At 33.8% G+C, this 19,968-nt stretch overlaps 4 protein-coding genes across 10 annotated transcripts; 2 read left to right on the top strand and 2 right to left on the bottom strand.

The window, feature by feature from the left end:
- The first annotated feature begins 476 nt into the window (after nt 1–476).
- On the top strand, nt 477–2,547 carry LOC106354018 (ethylene-responsive transcription factor ERF118-like). Of its 3 annotated transcripts, none has more exons than XM_013793861.3 (3): nt 477–596; nt 954–1,173; nt 1,264–2,547. In XM_013793861.3, the coding sequence occupies exon 3, from the start codon at nt 1,428–1,430 to the stop codon at nt 2,331–2,333; it is 906 nt and encodes a 301-aa protein (XP_013649315.2). In that variant the 5' UTR covers nt 477–596; nt 954–1,173; nt 1,264–1,427; the 3' UTR covers nt 2,334–2,547. The 3 variants fall into 3 exon arrangements, with proteins under 3 accessions (XP_013649315.2, XP_013649316.2, XP_013649314.2); XM_013793862.3 differs by lacking the exon at nt 477–596 and adding an exon at nt 632–730; XM_013793860.3 differs by lacking the exon at nt 477–596 and having other exon boundaries at nt 718–1,173.
- A 1,575-nt stretch (nt 2,548–4,122) lies between these two features.
- On the bottom strand, nt 4,123–5,642 carry LOC106357167 (tetraketide alpha-pyrone reductase 2). The gene is made up of 4 exons (XM_013796846.3): nt 5,388–5,642; nt 4,943–5,307; nt 4,469–4,821; nt 4,123–4,375 (listed from the first exon to the last, which is right to left on the bottom strand). Exons 1-4 carry the CDS (start codon nt 5,491–5,493, stop codon nt 4,234–4,236), a joined length of 966 nt encoding a protein of 321 aa, XP_013652300.2. The 5' UTR covers nt 5,494–5,642; the 3' UTR covers nt 4,123–4,233.
- Nucleotides 5,643–11,111: 5,469 nt separating this feature from the next.
- Nucleotides 11,112–14,440, top strand: LOC106406714 (jacalin-related lectin 22). 5 transcript variants are annotated; one of them, XR_007325220.1, is made up of 6 exons: nt 11,112–11,330; nt 12,146–12,362; nt 12,574–13,035; nt 13,179–13,637; nt 13,745–14,099; nt 14,183–14,440. XR_007325220.1 is itself a non-coding variant. In XM_022705345.2 (6 exons), the coding sequence occupies exons 3-6, from the start codon at nt 12,162–12,164 to the stop codon at nt 13,997–13,999; spliced, it is 1,377 nt and encodes a 458-aa protein (XP_022561066.2). In that variant the 5' UTR covers nt 11,187–11,330; nt 11,548–11,662; nt 12,146–12,161; the 3' UTR covers nt 14,000–14,174. The 5 variants fall into 5 exon arrangements, 4 of the variants coding, with proteins under 4 accessions (XP_022561067.2, XP_022561066.2, XP_022561065.2 ...); XM_022705345.2 differs by lacking the exon at nt 14,183–14,440 and adding an exon at nt 11,548–11,662 and having other exon boundaries at nt 11,187–11,330; nt 13,745–14,174; XM_022705347.2 differs by lacking the exon at nt 14,183–14,440 and adding an exon at nt 11,592–11,662 and having other exon boundaries at nt 11,214–11,330; nt 13,745–14,174.
- A 253-nt stretch (nt 14,441–14,693) lies between these two features.
- On the bottom strand, nt 14,694–19,227 carry LOC106406740 (LOB domain-containing protein 42). The gene is made up of 3 exons (XM_013847462.3): nt 19,053–19,227; nt 15,610–15,714; nt 14,694–15,413 (listed from the first exon to the last, which is right to left on the bottom strand). The coding sequence occupies exons 1-3, from the start codon at nt 19,225–19,227 to the stop codon at nt 14,890–14,892; spliced, it is 804 nt and encodes a 267-aa protein (XP_013702916.2). The 3' UTR covers nt 14,694–14,889.
- Between the last annotated feature and the right edge of the window lie 741 nt (nt 19,228–19,968).

The raw sequence follows: 19,968 nt of genomic DNA, 5'->3' as shown, positions 1-19,968 counted from the left end.
TCTTTATACCAAAATTAGTAGATTTATATAAAAAAGCATAAAATTAGAAAATGACTCATGAAAAATTTAGTGGCGAGGAAAAGTGAGAACCACGCGCGGGAATTCTTGGCGGGCCATGATAGATGCATGAGAGAGTCATGCGCCATTAATGTGAAAAATTGTCTCTAGTCCCACCATGCCAGCTAATTTCATTAGATGGTCTCCCCTTAACAATACTATGTTAAAATTCTCTTTTTTTTTTTTGTTTATTAAAAAAAAATGTAACGCAATAAAAAAGTAAAAACAAATAGTTTAGGAATTTTTTTTTTTTTTGGCAAAATAGTGTTATATTCACCATTTCAGTTTCTAAATAGCAGTTAAAAATCTAACTAAAAAAGTGAATACTCTATTTTCCCATAATCATGCGCTCTTTCCTTTGAATGGTTCATTTTTGACCTTTACAAAAGTGAAAAAATCAGTGTGTTTTTTATTTTATTTTAAAAAATCAGTGTGTTTATGTAAATGAGATTATAAAGAGTGTGAAAGATATACTCAGAGCGAAAGAGAACAAACAAAGCAGAAAGAAGAGAGAGAATCCGAAGAAACATCAAAACAAGGTTATTAAACATTTATTGCTTATTCTGCATTTTTTCTTGAATTTATTAAAAAAAAAAAAGAATCGTTTTCTTCACCATCTTCCTCCTTGCATTTATTTATTTGTTTCTCTTCTAGAGATTTGCGTCGTCTCTCTGTAAGAATCCAGTTTATTTTTTTTTAACACTTGTTTACTGTTTTTTTTTTCCTCCTCTCTGCAACTTTGTCACGGATCCTTCGATTTTATTTTTTTTATATAAACCGTAGAAAAATCTCGTCCCCAGATATCTAATCTCTCTAGGGTTTTAGCTGTGTGGGTTTTTATTTTGTGTTTCTCACTTTTGTTCTTCTTCTTGTCTCTCTGTCTTAACGAAGAACAGGAACAGTTAAAACTTAGGGCTTCGTGAGAAGATTTATGTCGGCTGAGTTTGAATCAAAAGTTGTGATTTTGTCCCTGCTTAACATCTCTTGTCTGATTTCATCATCATCTTCTTCAACAACTACTCGTTCGAAATCTTGTCTGGCTGCTCTTCACTTCTGCGTTAAGCAGAGGCTTGTTCTCGAGAGTCCTTCTCTTTCCATGCGCTTAAGACCCAAAAGGTATCATCTTTTTTTTTTTCATTTCTCATCTTCTTTAAGAGATCTAAGAGGCTAAAGGTCAAGACTTTGTGTTTTGTTTTTATGTCTCAGGACTTATTCTGGCGTTGAAGTCTTTGGTGGTTTTCACATAAAGCAGCAAAAGTTTTCTTTTTTTATTGTTCGTTGATATCTTTTTATTACAAAACAAGTTTTGATCTGAAGAGTGTGTCTTTTTTTTTTTGTGTGGGTGTTTTTGAGGATTTGGGGTTTTGGAAATGGTAGGGATTAGGGAACAACTGTTGTTGAGTGATACGAAGAAACCAAAGAGATGCAATCCTCAAGAAAAAACCCAACAATCTTTGAGAAAAGTTAGGATCTTGGTCAACGATCCTTACGCAACTGACGATTCATCAAGCGACGAAGGAGAGACCAAGACGAGACGCATCGTCCGTGTTGTTAACTTTCCACCTCTGGTGGAGTCTGCTGCTCCTCCTCGTGTTGAGCCTACTTCTGTGAGTTCTTCTCAGGACAGTACCAAAACCACCAGCAAGAAAGCTGCAGCTGCAGGTGCTTCTCGTCCAAGGCTGTCTAAGAAGCCTGTTGGTGTTAGGCAGAGGAAGTGGGGTAAATGGGCTGCGGAGATTAGACATCCTATCACCAAGAACAGGACTTGGTTGGGTACTTTTGAGACTGAAGAAGCTGCTCATCAAGCTTATAAAGACAAGAGAAAAGAATATGACGCACTCCTCGCCACTAGTAATGATTCTGCGTCTGTGTCTGAGACTAGTCAATGCTCTCGCTCTTCACCTCTTGAGCAAGACACTTCAGCTTCAACTCCAGCTCTTAAAGAGGAGATCAAGATCACCACTACTACTGCTGGTGTTGATTCGTCAAGCAAGGAAGTGTTGTTCGGTTTCAACTTTGCTGAACTACCGATCCCTGATCTTGGTTTCTTTGCTGAAGAGGGACAAATGGGTGATCTTGGTTTCTTTACTGAAGATCATGACCAACTAAACTTGGATTGCTTGTTCACTGATGATCAGTTTGATGACTTCTCTATGCTCTGGTTCGAAGACAGTGGTCCGAGCGAGCTACCTGACTGGGACTTTCCAGATGTTGAGTTCGAGTCTAGCTTCTTTTTCGCCGATCAGCACATCCCCTTGAAAAGTTTTGTAGCTTAAGTTAAAGAGTGTTTTATTTTTAGTTTTGTGTTTATGTTCAGACATACTAGAAAGTGTGTTCCGGAGAGAAGTAAGATCTTAAAGACATAATTAGCCGGGTTTTGCAATTTAGTGAGTTTAATTTTAAAATTGGTTTATGTATGGTACTACAAGACTAAGTGTGACAGTGTTTATGCTTCAGTTAATCTCTTAAATGTGGGTTGTTCATTGTGCTTTTTAAGAGCCGTCCAAAGTTTTAAGAGTGTGATTATCATTAATTACTAGTTACTACATCTACTTCAATCTTCTTTAACCTTTTAATGATGAATAATATGTGAGTAATGGAAGTTTTTGTTTTCAGTTTATATAATTTGTTGTTACATTGTTCTTATCGCCATTGTTTGTCGTGTATATCGTTACCAATGGAGCGTTAAGATTATGAGGTGTTGCGTTGCTATTGTAACAAAGAATCTAATAGAAAGTGACAATTCATGAAAAGTTTGCTGGCCACTATTTCGCTGCTGATTCGCCGCGCCATCACGAAACACAACACCATTCTTCTACCTAATTTTTGTTTATTTTATGAAATCAAATTAATTTATCTTTTAGTAGAAAAAGTTGAATAATACTAGTGAAGAGGAGGGTGGGGAATTAAAGAGGGAGTTGCACGGAAGTGGCCGCAAGTCAGGGGTTGGTTTTGTCAAGTTTTTCAATTAATTAAAGGTATTTATAACAGCTGTATGGCATTTTAGATGTTAATATTTATAATAAAAAAAATCCAAAGGTTGATTGGAAATGAGGAATAGTCAAAGGATGACTTTTATACTCTATAGTGTAATACTAGTAACTCTTCCACTACTTGGTGGTTGGTTGCACACGTTCTTGTATCAGTATTATTTTTCTCCGTACGTGCGTGTCATGTTTTGGTCACGTGATACACCATAAGAAAGAGAGCTTTGTGATGCACATGCGAGGTGAGGTGAGGTGATGAAGTAGAGGATCTTGTGATAAGCTTCCAAGCTTGTGATGTTATATTAGTTTTTATAAAGGTATATTCACATTCATACTCATAATAATCTGAGACGTTAACATTAGCATTTAATCAAAAAAAAAAAACATTAGCATTTTATATTGAGGGTCTCGGATTGTCCTTGGAAGTGTACAAAACTTTTCTATCGAGGTTCTTAAACCTTTGATGTTTTATGGATTGGAGTATGGGCTAAATGAAAGATGTGTTTCTCGGCCCATTAGCTTGAGTACGATTTAATTTGAGCCCTTCAAGGTGGGAGGAGTTTCGTTTAAGGAAGATAAGACATGGAAATTTTCATTGTTGCTATTACTAGCAATGAACTACTTGGATCATGGGGATAACCTCTCATCATTTAATGAGACTGTAAAATATTGATCGATACTATAGAATATAATGTTGAATATATATATATATATATATATATATTATGATATTTTTCTTTGGAGTACAAGATTTAGCCGATGTTCACTTGAATAGTTGAATACACAAGATCTGACAATATTTCAGCACACCTATTGGCAAATCATGGTCAGAAAATTCATTTACCCGTTCATCAAAAATATACACACTACGGCGACTTTCAAATGTTTTGTATTCTGACCTTGTAACATCTATTTGATATATATAACAATGTTTAGCAGTACAAAATCTGTCCTAGTTCAAATAAGATGTTGCCTTGGTATTACTAACTTGACTATAAAACCACCTTCATGTACAATAGAAAGCCACCACTTAAAGATCATTTGCTAACGCTTAATACAACAAGAGTTGAACAAGCGATTGATTAAAACAGCTTATTGAGTTTTATTATTATACTGGAACCAATTTGTTACACAATCACGATCACGATCCAGCAACCGACAATAAAAGATAAATGGAGATGGGATATCATCAGAGCAGACCCTTCTCCTGAAAACTGCGGATACAATCATCAAACATCTCAGGCAATGACTTGAACGATGCAAATCCTAGCTCATGTATCTTCCTTGTATCCATACTATGTGGATTGTTGTCCCCTTCTTTGTTACTGCACCTGATAAATCAAAACAAAAGAATCAATCAACCAACCAACCAACCAACCAAATGAGATCTCCACTATGAAATCTTGTCAAGCGTGAGATATTACTTGTTCTCAAGTGGGTAATTAGGATACTTGTTTCTTAGCAACTCAATGATCTCAGACCAATGAGCAACCGAACTCGAACATACGATTCTCCCTGATGCTTTAGGCTCTTCCATGGCTAACACATGTGCAGCAACTACATCGTCTATGTGCACAAACCCGACCGTTAAATTCCGATACTCTCCAGCAAGACCTTTGACGATGGCGAGGATATATAGAAGAGTACTTGTGGGTTTAGGTCCAAGCAATGGACCAACCACAAAGGAAGGATTCACAACCACTAAGTTTAACCCTTTCTCTTCAGCTATTCTCCAAGCCTCTTTCTCACCTAGAGTCTTTGCATATGCGTACCAAAGCTAATACATATATCCAAAACCACACACATACCATCAACAGAGTTATTTCTTTATATATAGATAACAAATAAATGTGTTACCAAAAAAAAAAAAGATAACAAATCGATAAATGTTTTCTTACGTTGAAGCGTTTGCAGTAGTCAGGGTCACTCCAATGCGACTCGTTGAGGGGAGAGGCTTTGGTGGCGTCGAAACGGTACCGTATCGAGGAGCAAGAAGAAGTAAGAACGATCCTTTTAAGAGTGGTTTTGGACTTAGCACAGGAGTTCATAACATTGGTTGTACCCTTGATGATAGGATCAACCAATGTTTCTTGAATGTTGTGATCCTGTGGAACAATAACAGGAGAAGCCGTGTGGAATACTCCATCTACGCCGTTTACTGGTTCGTCAAAGCTTCCTTCAGCCGTTAGATCAGCTTTGAACATCTTCAGCCTCTCTTTCGCTCCTTTCAGTTCCCATAGGAAACCTACTTTCTCTTCATCCTCTTTTCGAACACAAATCAAAATCACTTTAGTGGTAAAAGATTCGAAAATAATAATAAAAAAAGATCGAGGAATATCTTACGAGGGTTTCGGACAGTGGTTCGAACGGTGTGTCCGAGTTCGAGAAGTGATTTGATGATGTAAGAAGCGATGAAACCAGTTCCTCCAGTGACCAGGTACTCTGACATCTCTCTGCCACTGCGCTAATTTGAGTTTGTTTGGATTAAGGTTTTAATAAGGTGAGATTTGTGGGAAGTACAAGGTGAGTAGTTGACTCACTCCATCGTGCTTTTTCTCTCTCTCTCTTGCCGATATTTTATCAACTGGGTGGTTCACAGTTTACACGTGGTTCTGTCCACGATATGTAAGCGTGAAAGGCCCATTGGGGTATATTTCTTTCAGAATGTTTTTCTCGCAATTCTGGAGGCCCACATAGAGATGCCTACGTACCATTGTCACTTGTGTTTGTGATGAAACTTGATTGATTATGTAGGGTTGGGCATAATTAAAATACCTGGTACTATACTCGTACCCGTTATTGTCAAATCAAGTACCAATCCGGATATCGGTTCGAATTTTTCGGGTTTTTGGTATTTCGGTTAGTAAAATATAACTACCATTCTAAATCCATATTTATTTCGGTTCAGTTCAGTTTATATACCGTCGGTTTACGGTTTATTCGGTTTTATACCAAAACATAATTATTTAGTTTGAGATCATATTATATAAACTTTAGAGTCATTTTGTCATCGCAGTCATTTATTAAAAAATATTATATTTCAAATAAAAAAACAAAAAAAAATAAAAACGCTTATACCTTCAGATGAAATAATCAAATCTTGAATTAAATCAAAGCTCGAAATTTTGAAAATAAAAATAAAAGAACAAAAGAGAAATATGAAAGAAAAGTTTTTCCACTCTTCCATATTTAGTGTTCATCAAAGTCATGCTTTTTCGAGTGAAACTCTATTCGTTTATAAGAAAAAAAATTGTGATTTTTTTTTTCTAGTTATTATCCAACAAATTTATAACCCTCACTTCAATTTAATCAATGCTAAAAGAAAGCAAAATGATTAAAAGAAGAAGACTAAGAAAATATGAAGCGTCAGTTGCGATGAATTGTTGTTTAATTATATTTTAAGTGTTTTCAAATTAGGATTCTTTATTACTATAAAAATTATGATAATAATTATTAACAAAAGAATAACTTATATAATAAATAGATTTTCATGTGACGTTATAAAATATGTACATATTACATGTTTCTACTTTTGATCAGTTTTGTTCGGTTTATTCAGTTTAATCAGTTATAAACAAAACCATATCCAAATCCTACGGTTTTTATAAAATCATATCCATTCGGTTTATATGGTATATACCAAAACCACACCATATTGTCTATTTCGGTTCGGTTCGGTTTGTTACAGTTCGGTTTTACCATATTGGACAGGCCTAAGTTCCATACTAAACTTCTTCATCGAGCTTTGTTGGCATTAATAATCTCACGAGGGGGCTACAAAATTCTTTATAATTAACTAGGGTAAAACCCGCTCTACGGGGGTATAGCCAAATAAAAACCTGTTAAAAATAAAATAATTAGTAAAATACATTTAAAATGTTTAGTTTATTATATCTATATTGAAAATTAGATTACATTGACTATTTTGTTACTCCATTACGTCTTTTCTTTTGTTTTTGAATGAATTGAGACTTTTAGTTTCTCGTATAGATTTTCTCTTAAACATATTGATTCAAAACTAACCAATCCCATTGTGCTAAACTTTAAACAAACCATTTAATCTATAATATATTTTTGTCATATAAACATATAGTATACATGCAAACTTTGTATTATACGTATATATTAAATAGCACAACAAATTTCTTCCTGCTTACTTTTTTTTTTGTTAAAGTACTTTTTATTCCTTTTGTGTTTTTAATAACTCGTTAGATTTCGGTATGCTGCATACCTTAGCGAATAGTGAATTTCCTACAAACTAAAATAAAATGAATTGGTTTACAAAATATTTGGTATTAGTATAGATTATATTATTACATTTCATTACTTAGATGTGATAAAATCATAATGAAAACATTTATAAATTTATAGATCTTATGTTTTACTGCTATATAAAAAATTATAATGATTATAAGATATATTATGTGTTATACTACTAATTCATTTTAAAAGTTAACTAGATCTCGACTTGCGCAACTGCGCAGATTTTTGTTTTCATTTATTTTTATATAAACATTTTGTTTTCAATTCTAAATTGGTATATATATTATAATATATATGTGTCTATATTATAATATATATGTGTCTATCAATTTTTAAAACATAATAAGTTTACGCTATATTTTTTCATTGAATAAATTGTTTCAAAATTTCACATGTATTTGTATCTTCTCCTATATATATATTTTCGAATTATTATTTCATTATTAAAATCATAGATATATATATAAATATTAGTAAAATATTTTTTTATTGTCATATTCAAAAATATTGTAGCATTTCACAAATTTAGAAATTTTTTTTAAAATTAAAATTTTCGCTTCACATATTTATATTATCTAGTATATAATTAAACATTTAGTCTTTTTTTAATTTTTAAAATAAACTATATAGTTTAAAATTTGTTTTCCTTGGTTTAAGGTAGTAAAGATTAATCATTGTTAGATAATATGATTTATGTTATTTAAAAAAATCTTCATAATTTAAAAATTTAACATCATCTTCATAATTTTAAAATTTAACATCGACAAATATTTAAATAATTAACATATGGAGGTATGATATTACAACATTAAATTATATCTATTTAATTTATATTATCTATAAATCCAATGGATCAACTATTTTTTAAATACAATTATTGATAGCCCAATAAATTTTTTTGGTAGGCCCAAAATTTAAATGATAAGATTAGAGATTAAATGTAATATGACTTTCTAGGAATACGTTCATTAGGTCCATTTTCTAAAAAATCACTCATGAATCAAGGCTGTGACTTCTATTTTAATATATAAGATATTATTCTCTTAGCAAAGATTACTATTTGTGTGTGTTAGTTAGAGACTTTTTTTTGGGCCACTGACACAATATTCACTGAGACGATATTTATTCACCAATTCACTGAGACAATATTCACTCAGACATACAAAACCTATGAAAGATGACACGTAGTTCGTTTCATGAAATACTCGATTTAATATTTTCTTATAAAATATTATTAGTTTTATAAAATATTTATCATAAAGTGGTTTTATTGTACGATAGATTTATTCCAGTTACCAAAAAAGAATAGGAAAAGATAGATTTATTCATCAAATCGTTCTTCTTCCTTAATTTGTTTTTATTTTCTTCTTCGCTTTCTTTTTGACTCCTGCAATTTTCTTTTTTCAATTTCTTCAGATATTTTCTTAACTTCTTCAGATTTTTTTTTTTTTTTTGAAAAAATTCAGATTTTTCTTTATGCTTTGACGTTTACTTAATTTTTTTAATATATTGTTTCTTTTCTTTCATTGATCATACATCCTTTGCTTTTAAATCCAATAGTTGCATTAACTTTTGGGATCTTTGACTTATTTTCTTCCCAACACACTCATTTTCTTGTCTTCGCCTTTTTCCTATCCTTGACTTATTTTTTTCCTTTCATTTGCATGTTTAAGATCTGACTTCTTGGAGAAGAACGTGGAGAACCATTTACACATTACCACCGACGCTGTTTACATTTACCATATTTGCAACTGAGCACTGTCATTTGTTCCGGCCACCACCGTTCTCATTTCTTCCACCATCGCCATTATTGTCATATCTTCTTCTACCGACGTAAGTATTTTAATGATTTAAAATCGTTTTATATTTTTTACTTTATTATTTTGTTAAGATTAGAATTCGGCCTAATTTAACAAAGTAGCCCAATATGTATAAGTCTCGAATATACATTTGAAGTTAATTCTTAGTGGACTGGACTTTATAAACTAAAATAATGACAACAGAAAAAACGAAAACCCAGACGGAACACAAACAAAAATAAATGAAACGCATCGTTTTTGTGAAAGGAGACATGTGTCGCTTCTAGGATGCACGACTTAGTGAAGTGGAGGCACATGAAAGAGGCAAACAATACCTTATATATAGATAGATGTGCATGAAAATCATTATATTTTCATGTTATGGTTATTATTGAATAATTATGTTACTTAAATAAATGATATAACCATTGTTTAGAAAATATAAATAAAATAATCCGTTAATTAATTGATTTATTATTGATTGAAATGTTTTTGTAGTATTTAAATCTGTAAAAATAACTTTTATTTATTTTAGTTGTTTTATAAATTATTTAATTTTTTTTATAATTATTAATTTATCTAAATAATTTGAAAGAAAATAAAATTATTACAAAGATAAGATCTAATATTTTATATTCTTTGGACACAATATTAATTATAGTGTTGTTTGAAAGCATTGATAGTAGTATAAGGAAATGAATATATTGTTTAGAAACATGGATAATGGTGTATAAAGAAAAGAATATTAGTGAATTAACGTAGGTTTAACTGTAAAGTAGAAAAGTGTATTTAATTTAAAAATTTACAAAATAAAAGTAAGGTCCAACGTAATGTTTTTGTTTGGAAACATGAATAGTAGTATAAAGAAATGATTATATTGTTTGGAAACATGGATAGTAGCGTATAAAGAAAAAATATTAGTGAGTTAACGTAGGTTAACTATAAAGTAGAAAAATATATTTAATTTAAAATTTTACAAAATAAAGGTTAGGTCCTACGTAATGTTTATGTTTTAATAAGATAGATTTTTACTTATAAAAAAATCTAAATTTGCAATCCGCTCAATGAAACATAAAACATGTTTTCTTGTTTTTTTCGAAAAATTTATTCTCAAAAACACTTTTATTGAATACATTTTTGGCTTTTGCAGAATACACAGACTATACTAGAGTAGTTTTTTTCTTCGAAAGCATCTTTATCTCCACTCTATTTTCCCTTCTAAAATAGAATTTAAAATAAAAATGTTTCGATGGTGCTCTATTTTTACTCTATAATAGAGTAAAAATTAGAGTAAAAATGAGTTTACTCTATATATAGAATAATTTGTTTTTTTTTTTCATCACTCTATTTTCCACTATAAAATAGAGTATCATTGGAATATATTATAGAATTAGTCTATTTTATAGTAAAAAATAGTGAAAAATATGGTGAACCATTGAAGATAGTCTGAATAGTTTCATATTTAGAGCATGAACAACGGTAAACTCTCACACAATATTTAATAAAAAAAAAATTTAAAAACTAAACAAAAGAAAAAAGAGAGAATATTCAGTAGTTTTCGTACGAGAACTATCATATATAACATTGGTCATGTTATTGGTGCAGCTAATATAAGTAATTATGTAATTAAAATATTATTATTTTTCTATTTTGAGATATTCTATTGGTTTCTTATGAATAGTGATGTTTTTAGAACGTATTTAAGATTTAAAGGTAACAAAAATAAATGAAAAATAAATTTTAAATCAATTGGCCGGTAATAATATAATCTTCAAGCAACCTTTGATAAATTGTTCTCCAGGTTTATTTTCTTCTTATCTGTTGCAGAGTATATATATATATATATCTGAATTTCTGCAAATTAATAGATCCAGCTCAGAGGGTTATTTGAAAAGTCATCTTTCGAGTTTTGTCAAGTCATTTGCTTCCTGATCCAATGTTTGATGCATCTTCGGATTTTCAGCTCATAAAATCTACATCTATAAAGGTGGCTCTTATTAAAAGCATTTATTGCATTTGTGAGAGTCTCTCGTTGATCATGAGTTGGTTACTTAAATAATTGAATCAACCAAAAATGTGTACACTGTACAAGAGTCAATAAATACACATGATGACACACATATGGTTCATCTAACAATAACTCCGTTCTTATCTATATCTTCCATTCTCAGTTAGAGCTCAAGAATTTACCAGTTCTCTCCATATCGCTCACATACTTTCTCAGGTATCTATTTGCATTCTCATTTTTTTTTGCAGATAACACATGATTGTCCCTTATATATGTTTTTTGAATTCAGAATTTTTTTTTTTATTTTGTTTATGCAAACTAAACTTTATTTTTGTAATTTTAACATTAAGTACCATTGATCAAAAAAAAAAGAAACATTAAGTACCATTAATTCCTCGTATAATTAACAAATACATGTATACCTGAGAATTAGTTTGCAGTTGATCATCATTCTATGATTTGTGTTCATGGACATAGAGAAGACTAATGTAATATGAGGTGTTTGTTGAACTTAAAACAAAGTATGACACGGGGCAGGAAAGACAAAGGTATGTTTTTATTGTTAGGTTGAATATATAATATTTAAGAAGTCAGATTGTTCATTTTAAGAGATCGTTTCACAAAATCTTTAAGAGAAGGAGAAACATTTGGGAAGTTTGAGAAATTTGTGAAGTGAAATATCTTATTTACAGTTTCAAAAAAAAAAAAAAAATCTTATTTAAACACAGTGAGATGCGTTTTTGGTTCGATGTGTGGGGCTATTATTTGATAATACTCTATATACCTTTATTTTCATTGGTTTATGTTACACCAAAGATAGGTTATCAACGTCACACAACAAAAAAGCCTTTCTCAAATAAAAACACCAAAACACATAACACAACATAACATACTCATCATTTGATTGCTTTATCTGGGATTAATGGACCGTGTTGGTGTTCTTGCTATATATTTGAATAAAGTTCGAATATACATACACTGTTGAGTTTGGATATATAATTAAACAATTTAGTAACTTATTCATTTTACAGTATTTGAAGACTCGAAATGGCGAAGATGTACCGGAAGTTGGCACCATGCGGTGGTGAAGGAGGACATGAATGGGACGATGATGTGTACCAGGGTATAAGAAAAGTGTATGTAGGGCAAGCTTTCACGCGTATCACTTACGTCAAATTCGAGTACGTGAAAGAAGACGCCGAAGTAGTAACACGTGAATATGGGACAATAAGTTTTCAGCCTGAAGAGGTTATCCATTGCATTTAATTACTTCGATCATTTTTCACATTCTTAATTTTCTATAGTATATAGTTTATCCAGACGTTTTTTTGTTGTCAAACTCACATACGCATAATAAGCCAATAAAACTAAAAAAAATCCTAGACTAAACGATATGCTCATACAATATTCATCTATTGTTTTAATTTCTTGATTGGATAAATGATATTTTCACATACAGTTTTCACTTGATCCGGACGAGCACATTATAGAGGTGCAAGGAAGGTGCCACCGCCTCGATGTCAAGGAGGTGATCACGGCACTTTTCTTCAAGACCTCGAAGGGTAAAATGTCTCCAGTGTTTGGTCCAAAGAAATTGCTTAATGGTTTCGCCGGTACAGAGTTCCTTTTTTACGATGGAGGAAACAAAATCGTAGGGTTTCATGGACGGTCGGGTAATGCTCTCGACGCTCTTGGAGTTTACTTTGCACAGAACTGTTTGACCACGCCGTTCCCTATTTACAAGTTAGAAGCTCGAGGGGGTACAAAAGGGCGTGTTTGGGACAATGGTTATTACGATGGCGTCAAAATGATGCGGGTTGGTGAAGATAATTGCCGTATAACTTATTTAGAGTTCGAGTACGAGAAAGGGAAGGAGATAGAGACACATCACCATGGGGTGAAAGGGGAAACACCATCTGAGGTAATTTCTAGTAGTTCTTATAGTCGAGTGGTTTATAACATATCCCAAGGTTCATAGGTACTCGTGTTAATTAGGTATAAGTCTGATTATAAGTGAAATAGCATAACAAATCTCAAGGTTCATAGGTCATGTTCTTGTTGTAGTTTGTGCTTGACTGCCCGGAGGAATACATCATATCGGTGGAAGCAACATATCATAAGCCGAGCTTTTTTCGCAATACCGTTATTACGTCGCTTAAGTTCGAAACATCAAAGGGGATAACATCATTCTTTGGGTACAATGTGGGCACGAAGTTTGTCCTGAAGCAAAAAAATTGTAGACTTGTCGGGTTCCATGGAATGGATGGTGATGCTATTGATGCTCTTGGAGCATACTTTGCAAAGATTCCTACTCTTACGCCCTTGACTCAATCCAAGAAATTGTCATCGGTAGGCGGCAACGGAGGAGTTATATGGGATGACGGTGTCTACGACGGTGTAAGGACTATATACGTCGGACAAAGTAACGACTGTGTATCCTTTGTTAAGTTTGAGTATATTAAAGGCACAGGCTTGGTTTCTGGAGAGGACCATGGGAAGAAGACATTACTCGGAGTTGAAGAGGTCAATTCCATAGACAACAAAACAATTTTTATTTTTTTTTTGGTTTCAACTGCTAATTACCCTAATTTTTTTTGACATTTACCTTTGTTATCATTGAGCATTTTCAGCTTGTTCTTGAGGATGGTGAATATATCACTGTCTTGGAAGGCTGCTACAACAAGATCTTCAGAGTTGAGGAACCGGTAATTATCTCTCTTAGGTTCAGGACGAACAAAAGGCAGTCAGTTCAGTTTGGAATGGATTCCGGTGAGAAATTCTTGCTTGGGGAGAATGGGTACAAGATCATTGGGTTCCATGGACAAGTTAGTGATGTTATTCACAGTGTTGGAGTCACTATCATGCCCATCACGACAACAGAGTGAAAAGCCTTTTTTTTTTTTTTTTTTTTTGTAACATCAGAGTGAAAAGCCTTCCATTACATTAATATAACAAGCCAGTGAAATAAAACTATCAATAAATCTGGTGTGTGTATAATATAATCCTGTACATTACATTTAATATTTCGCTATGTTCAATGAGATTTTGTTTCTAAACCCACCCTACAGGCACCCTTCTATTCTCCACTAGGAATGGGAAAGAAAAACTAGAGGGTGCAAACGGCTGTACAGTTAGAAAAACAAAAGTTGGAAATCATCCAAGTACATAGAGAACATATCCAGTTACTCCGTCTGGGGCGATGAAGTCACATAAAAGAGTTGTTCAAAAAAAAGTTACATTAAACGGAGATGCAATTATGCAGATGTGTATGGAATCAAAATATTTGTCATTACATCATTCAAAGATATTCCTTTCACTGTTGTTGATTTTCCCAAGTCTCGAAAACAACCTGACACTGTCATTCCCTTGAGCTGGCTGGCTGGCAGGGATCCATTTCAATTCGATTCACTTATTAAACCAATTAAGGTGATTGATTCTATTTCCTTAGGTGAAATATTTTATACTAATTAATGCTTCCTTTTCCGTTTTGCATATGCAAGAAGATAATAATATCAAAATAAATTATTATTTTAGTGACGTTCGTTGAGATAAACTAATTAATCCTATAAAATAACTATATAACACGTCGAAACTCAGGACCTCTATCACATATTGAGTTTACATTAATATCAAATTAAAATACATACAAGCCAGTAGCTCAAGTTTCATTTGCGTCTCTTGACCTTTTCCCCTTGCAAGTAGAAAGTGAAATTATTAATGAAAACGGCAGTTACGATAACAATTATGCTCTCTTTTTTTTTTGTCCTTTTAGCTTCTAACCAAGTCTGAGCTCTAAGCCAACCTCGTTGGTATCGACTTGATCATCACGCCCAAGATTCGAGCTTTGGTTTAATGGAGCTTCCCTTCGATTCTCCACGTTCTCCAACGCCAACTGACCATAGCCATGCGTTGCACCAGAACACTGGAGCTGCCACGTGTCGTGACTACATTCACCTAGTTGGAAGTCCACGGTCTCTGCTAGGCGTTTTAACCGGCCAGTTTTTGTCTTCGCCTTGTTACCGTTAACACGTGGGGCAAGGGCCAGACTCTCCGAACTGTCGCCGCCTGTTGTTGGATCTTTCGCCACGTGGCGTATGTCGTATGTTCTGTGAGGAGGAATGATCTGGTGCGACGCGGATGCACTGGCGAGAGGCGTGTGAGTGATGGGTAAGCCGTTGAGAATGGCATCAACGGCTGCTTGGCACTGGGACCAGTTTCCAGACCACATCAGACCCACAGAACCATCCACAGGGTTCACGATCCGTCCACAGGCTTCGTACAAAAGTGACCTAAATATTGCTAGAGATTACCAAAAAAAAAAAACACAACCAAGGTTATGAAATTAAACAGGAAAATTGAAAAAAATCTCACTTTAGAAGTGATGTCTGTGTGCATGTAACAGAATCTAATCCCAAATGCATTGTTAGATAATTCAGTGAACCGTTATGTATAAAAAGGATAATTCAAAGGAAAATTTTGCTTTTAGAGTGTGTACCGGGACGAAGATGGTTAGGACCAGATTCGATGAGGTTAAGGAGACCGGCTCGACCATAGAACTTGGCAAGGAAGAGTGTGGCATTGGCTTGGGAGTCAGGGCCGGCTTAATATATAGAAGGGCCCTTGGGCAAAAAGAATTTTAAGGCCCCTATAGTAAGTTAATTTTTTAACGTTGGTAAAAAAATTTTCTGAAATTTCGACTCGAGCATCAAATTAACATGTATATTCTCTTTGATAATTTAACTAGAAAAAATTGTGATACATTGTTTTAATACTGTTTAAATCTAAATCAGATATGCTAATTAAATAATTAGGGCCCCTAATATTGTAAGATTTGAACCGGACCCGGGGCGGTCGCACCGGCCGCACTCCCTATTGAGCCGGCACTGTTGGGAGTCTGCGGATTTGATCCATTGAAGACATGGTCTTATGGTGCAATCTTGGTTGCAACCCTTGCGTAGGACTCTACACCCATTACAGCTGATTCTCATTATCCCTTTATAATATCTTTATAAGTGACATTCAAAGGCATGAAGTGTGTTTGTGAGTTTCCTTGGAAGTGGAACTCAGAGAAGTTGTGGACAATTTGTATTTATAAGGAAGAAGTTACTGAGTCATAAATTAAAGTGAGTTGGTATAATTTTAATCTTTTGCGTTTCTTGGAGAAAGTGGTGGAAAAAACTGGTGCATTCCAGGCTTTATGACATTGATTTAAAACATAGATTTTTAATACGATTACTTTCTCGACAAACAATTATTTTTAACTAGAGATTTGTATTTTTATTTATAAGTTTTTTTTTTTTTTTTTTAACTGTTTTAGTGTTACCAAAAAGAAGAAAAGACCAAGAAATGGTGGTGGAAAGGAGGTTGTGTGTTTCAGTGAAGTTGGCATTTTGTTTTGGCAAAAGTTGGGGAGTTCCTTCTTCGGGAATGCCAATATCTCTTTCTTTCTTCCACTTTTTCCTTCTTTGGAATTTGCCCTCCATGCATTTCAATATTACGAACTTTACCACTCACCTTTATCTATATTCGCAATTACGTCTCACTCAATCAAGCCCACTTCTTTAATCTTCACATCATCGTATGTCAATCCTCATCATATCATCGCTGGGTTTCGTAAAACAATTTTTACCACTCACCTTTATCTATGCTCAAAATTACGTGGTCACGAGTCTATGCAACGTAAGCTAGTTTTCAAATTTCAAATTAAAGCACATAAAAGAAGATTATAAATGTGAGGGATCTTTAGGTAATTGAGTTTTAGCAGAGGTCCAGAGGGGTGGAGATACGAGGAAACTTTGGAGATGAAAAGTGGGAGACATGCACGAGAACCACCCAGAGATGATACCGACAAAACTCAATAAACAAACCAAAAGAAGTTTTGATATTTTTTTGAAATAAAAATATTGAGAAAAAAAAATTCGGTGGCACGTGAATTACACACGAGGCAAAACTGCTATGTTCATGTTCAGCACGTAGTGCCTATAATGCCTCTTTTTGTTTCACCAAAGCGTCCTTTTAGTCCTGATTTTAGGGAAGCTATACGGATTGGACTGTAACTTTACTTGTAAAAATACAGTATTCAGTAGAGCCTAAGTTCTACATAGCTCCTAACTCTTGTTCCAAAGCAAACTACAAACGTTACGGTTTTGCAAAAAAAAGAAGAAAACAAACAACAGGATACGCGTGTAAAAAAATTGCCCGCTGGTTATGGTACAAGAAAAAGGGAGTTTGATGTTTATTGGCTATTACAATTTCATTTTAGGAGTTATTAAATTTACTTTTCAGAAAAACGTATGTTACACCTTACAGGCCTTGCAGAAAAGGTGTAGCATATTTTTACCTCATTAATAAGGTGACTAAATCTTTAATTAAGAACATGGTTTTGTTATATAATCCACGTACCATGGTGATGGAGAGTGGAGACTAAAGCCGAAACGTGATTGATTATCTACTCATTTCTTATTGTTTCACATCCATAGCGCATATTTACATATTGACGTTAGAAAAGTAGGATTATCATGTTTGCAAAAAAAAAAGTGGGTTTATCTTACCAATTTATCAATAACAAAAGTACAAGTCAATGCAAGTTGTATAGGTTTAATTGTACTCAAAGCATCACTTCTTTGGGGGGGGGGGGGGGGGGGGGGGGGGGGGGGGGGGTAAAATCGCCTTCGAAATTCATCAGAACTAACTTCATAATTACAGCTTAATTTTTCATATTCACTCGTACGAACAATCGCTCTACTTTAACGATCTATCCAAACAGGTTTATACCGTTCAAAGATTAACATCTTAATTGGTAGACAAAACAATCCAAGACCTTACTAAGCTACGATAAGATTCTTGAATTGTAATGTATCTCATTTTTTTAATCTGTAGGAGGAGAGATAAGGTGTTTTGCCCGGTTCACCCAAAAAATTGTCGAGTTTCCAATCCTGACAAGATTGAAACAGCTGCTCCAGATTTGTTTCCATCCATACTTAAAATAGCTCAAATTGTGTATCAAGCTTCAAAGTTTCTCCATCTGACAACCATTTGCACCTAAGTTAAGTTATTTCTCAGTTGTAGCTTTGCAACCATAATCTAACACTTCTAATCAACGGTGAAACACTTTAAATTTGGTTGTGTTTAGGGGCAGATAATTGATTGGTAAGATTGCAGGTTGGCTGATCATTTTGTGGTATTTTTCTATATGATCCGGAGTCCATAATTAAACTAATTTGTTAAGTATTGGAGTCCAATTAACTTGTCAAATCTTCTCTTTTTCCCGTTGACCTTTTTGTTTTTTTTTTTCCCGAAAATATACTCGCTTATGACATATGTATATATACCAATTACTTGTCTCTAAGCTTTTTCTTTTTCTGCACACTTTGTCTCTAAGCTTAACAACTGCTAATTTTAAGTAATCCTCGTCCATTATTGTTACTTGGTAGAACTCTATTTCTAATAGTTGAGCAAAATGATAACAATCTCGTCATCTTGAAGAATCACTTGACCTAGCAACGTCGTACTTAATTATTCTACAAGTTTGTATGATTTTGGAAGTTTAAATGATGCTTTTCATGATTGCAGATTAAATAACTAAGTTGTTCTCAAATATCTTGGACTAGAAGTCTGTACCAGAGCGAGAACTTTCCCTAGCAGATCTTGGAGATCGTCACCACCCTTTAGTTTTATCTCTCTTCTCCACCTGCTACTGACCTCTATCACAGCTAAGTTCCTCTTACTTGAGAGTAAAGGACGAATCAGTTGCAGGCAAGCCTCCATCGACTAGGAATCTTCCGAGCTATTCACCTGCGTTCTCCTCTCCATTCCTCACGGAAGTAAAAATATGGGCTGGGTCAAATGGTTTTCTCTAGTGGGCCTTGACACTTTTCCACAAGCTTTGTCATTTCCGATAATCATGCCATTAAGGGTATATTTCACTTGGTGTTATACCGAAAGGCTTCAATAACTTCATCCTTAGCCTGGGAGAGATCATCTTCATCCTCCTTCCCATGAGGGAAGATATCACTTTTGTCTTTCTTCCTTTCCAGAAAAGACTTTTTTCAGCGACTGCCTCCTTTGTGGCATCGTCTCTTACTGCGGAAACTTTGGCGTTACGAAACGCCATGATCTCTGCTCTTCAGTGCTGGATTAACGCTCTTTTGATCTTTTCAGACTCTTAGATTCTCATTAACCTTGTGAATTCAAGAGGAAAACATTTAGAGATCGCTGTTCTTCTCAACGACATCCACCTTCTATCTGTTCTATTTACTGCTGTTGAATTTAAATGTATCCCTAGACTAGCTAATTATAGAGCTGGCCTTGTGGCCAGACAAGCTCTCTGTTTAATGTACCAAACCTAAGTTAAGAAATGAATGTTGCTTTACACAAAAAAAGAAGAAGTCTGTTTCGGTGTATTGAGTATAGAATGCAAATTCATCATAAACAAACTGAAAAAATGTGTTGTTCTGACCAGAGCTCAAGGACACCCCCAATGTTATATCTAGGTGGGCTGGTAAGAATTTGGAAGGCTTCAACTTTTAAGGTTAAATGTTGTTCATAACATTTTACATGAAACCATTCATTTATTTGTGCTACATGGTCATTGGAAGAACAAGAGTTAAGAGGTGGACGTGAACGGTCCAAATGCTCTGACATTCTCCTACTAAAATGTGCTGGAGTGTTCCTAAAATCACCTGGAGCCAATTTTTTTTTTTAAAAAAACGTAATAAAAAGTGCTATTACGATGTGTTCAATTTTTTTTTTTGCTATTACGTTGTTGCATACTCCTATGGAAAACAATTACAGAAACCGAAACGTATTTTCTTTGAAAAGTATTTAGCCGAGTGTTACGTAGTCTTGGATACTT

The sequence above is a fragment of the Brassica napus genome, chromosome C6 (genome assembly GCF_020379485.1).
Source record: "Brassica napus cultivar Da-Ae chromosome C6, Da-Ae, whole genome shotgun sequence".
Taxonomy (NCBI): domain Eukaryota; kingdom Viridiplantae; phylum Streptophyta; class Magnoliopsida; order Brassicales; family Brassicaceae; genus Brassica; species Brassica napus.
This window is presented reverse-complemented; position numbering and strand designations above follow the sequence as displayed.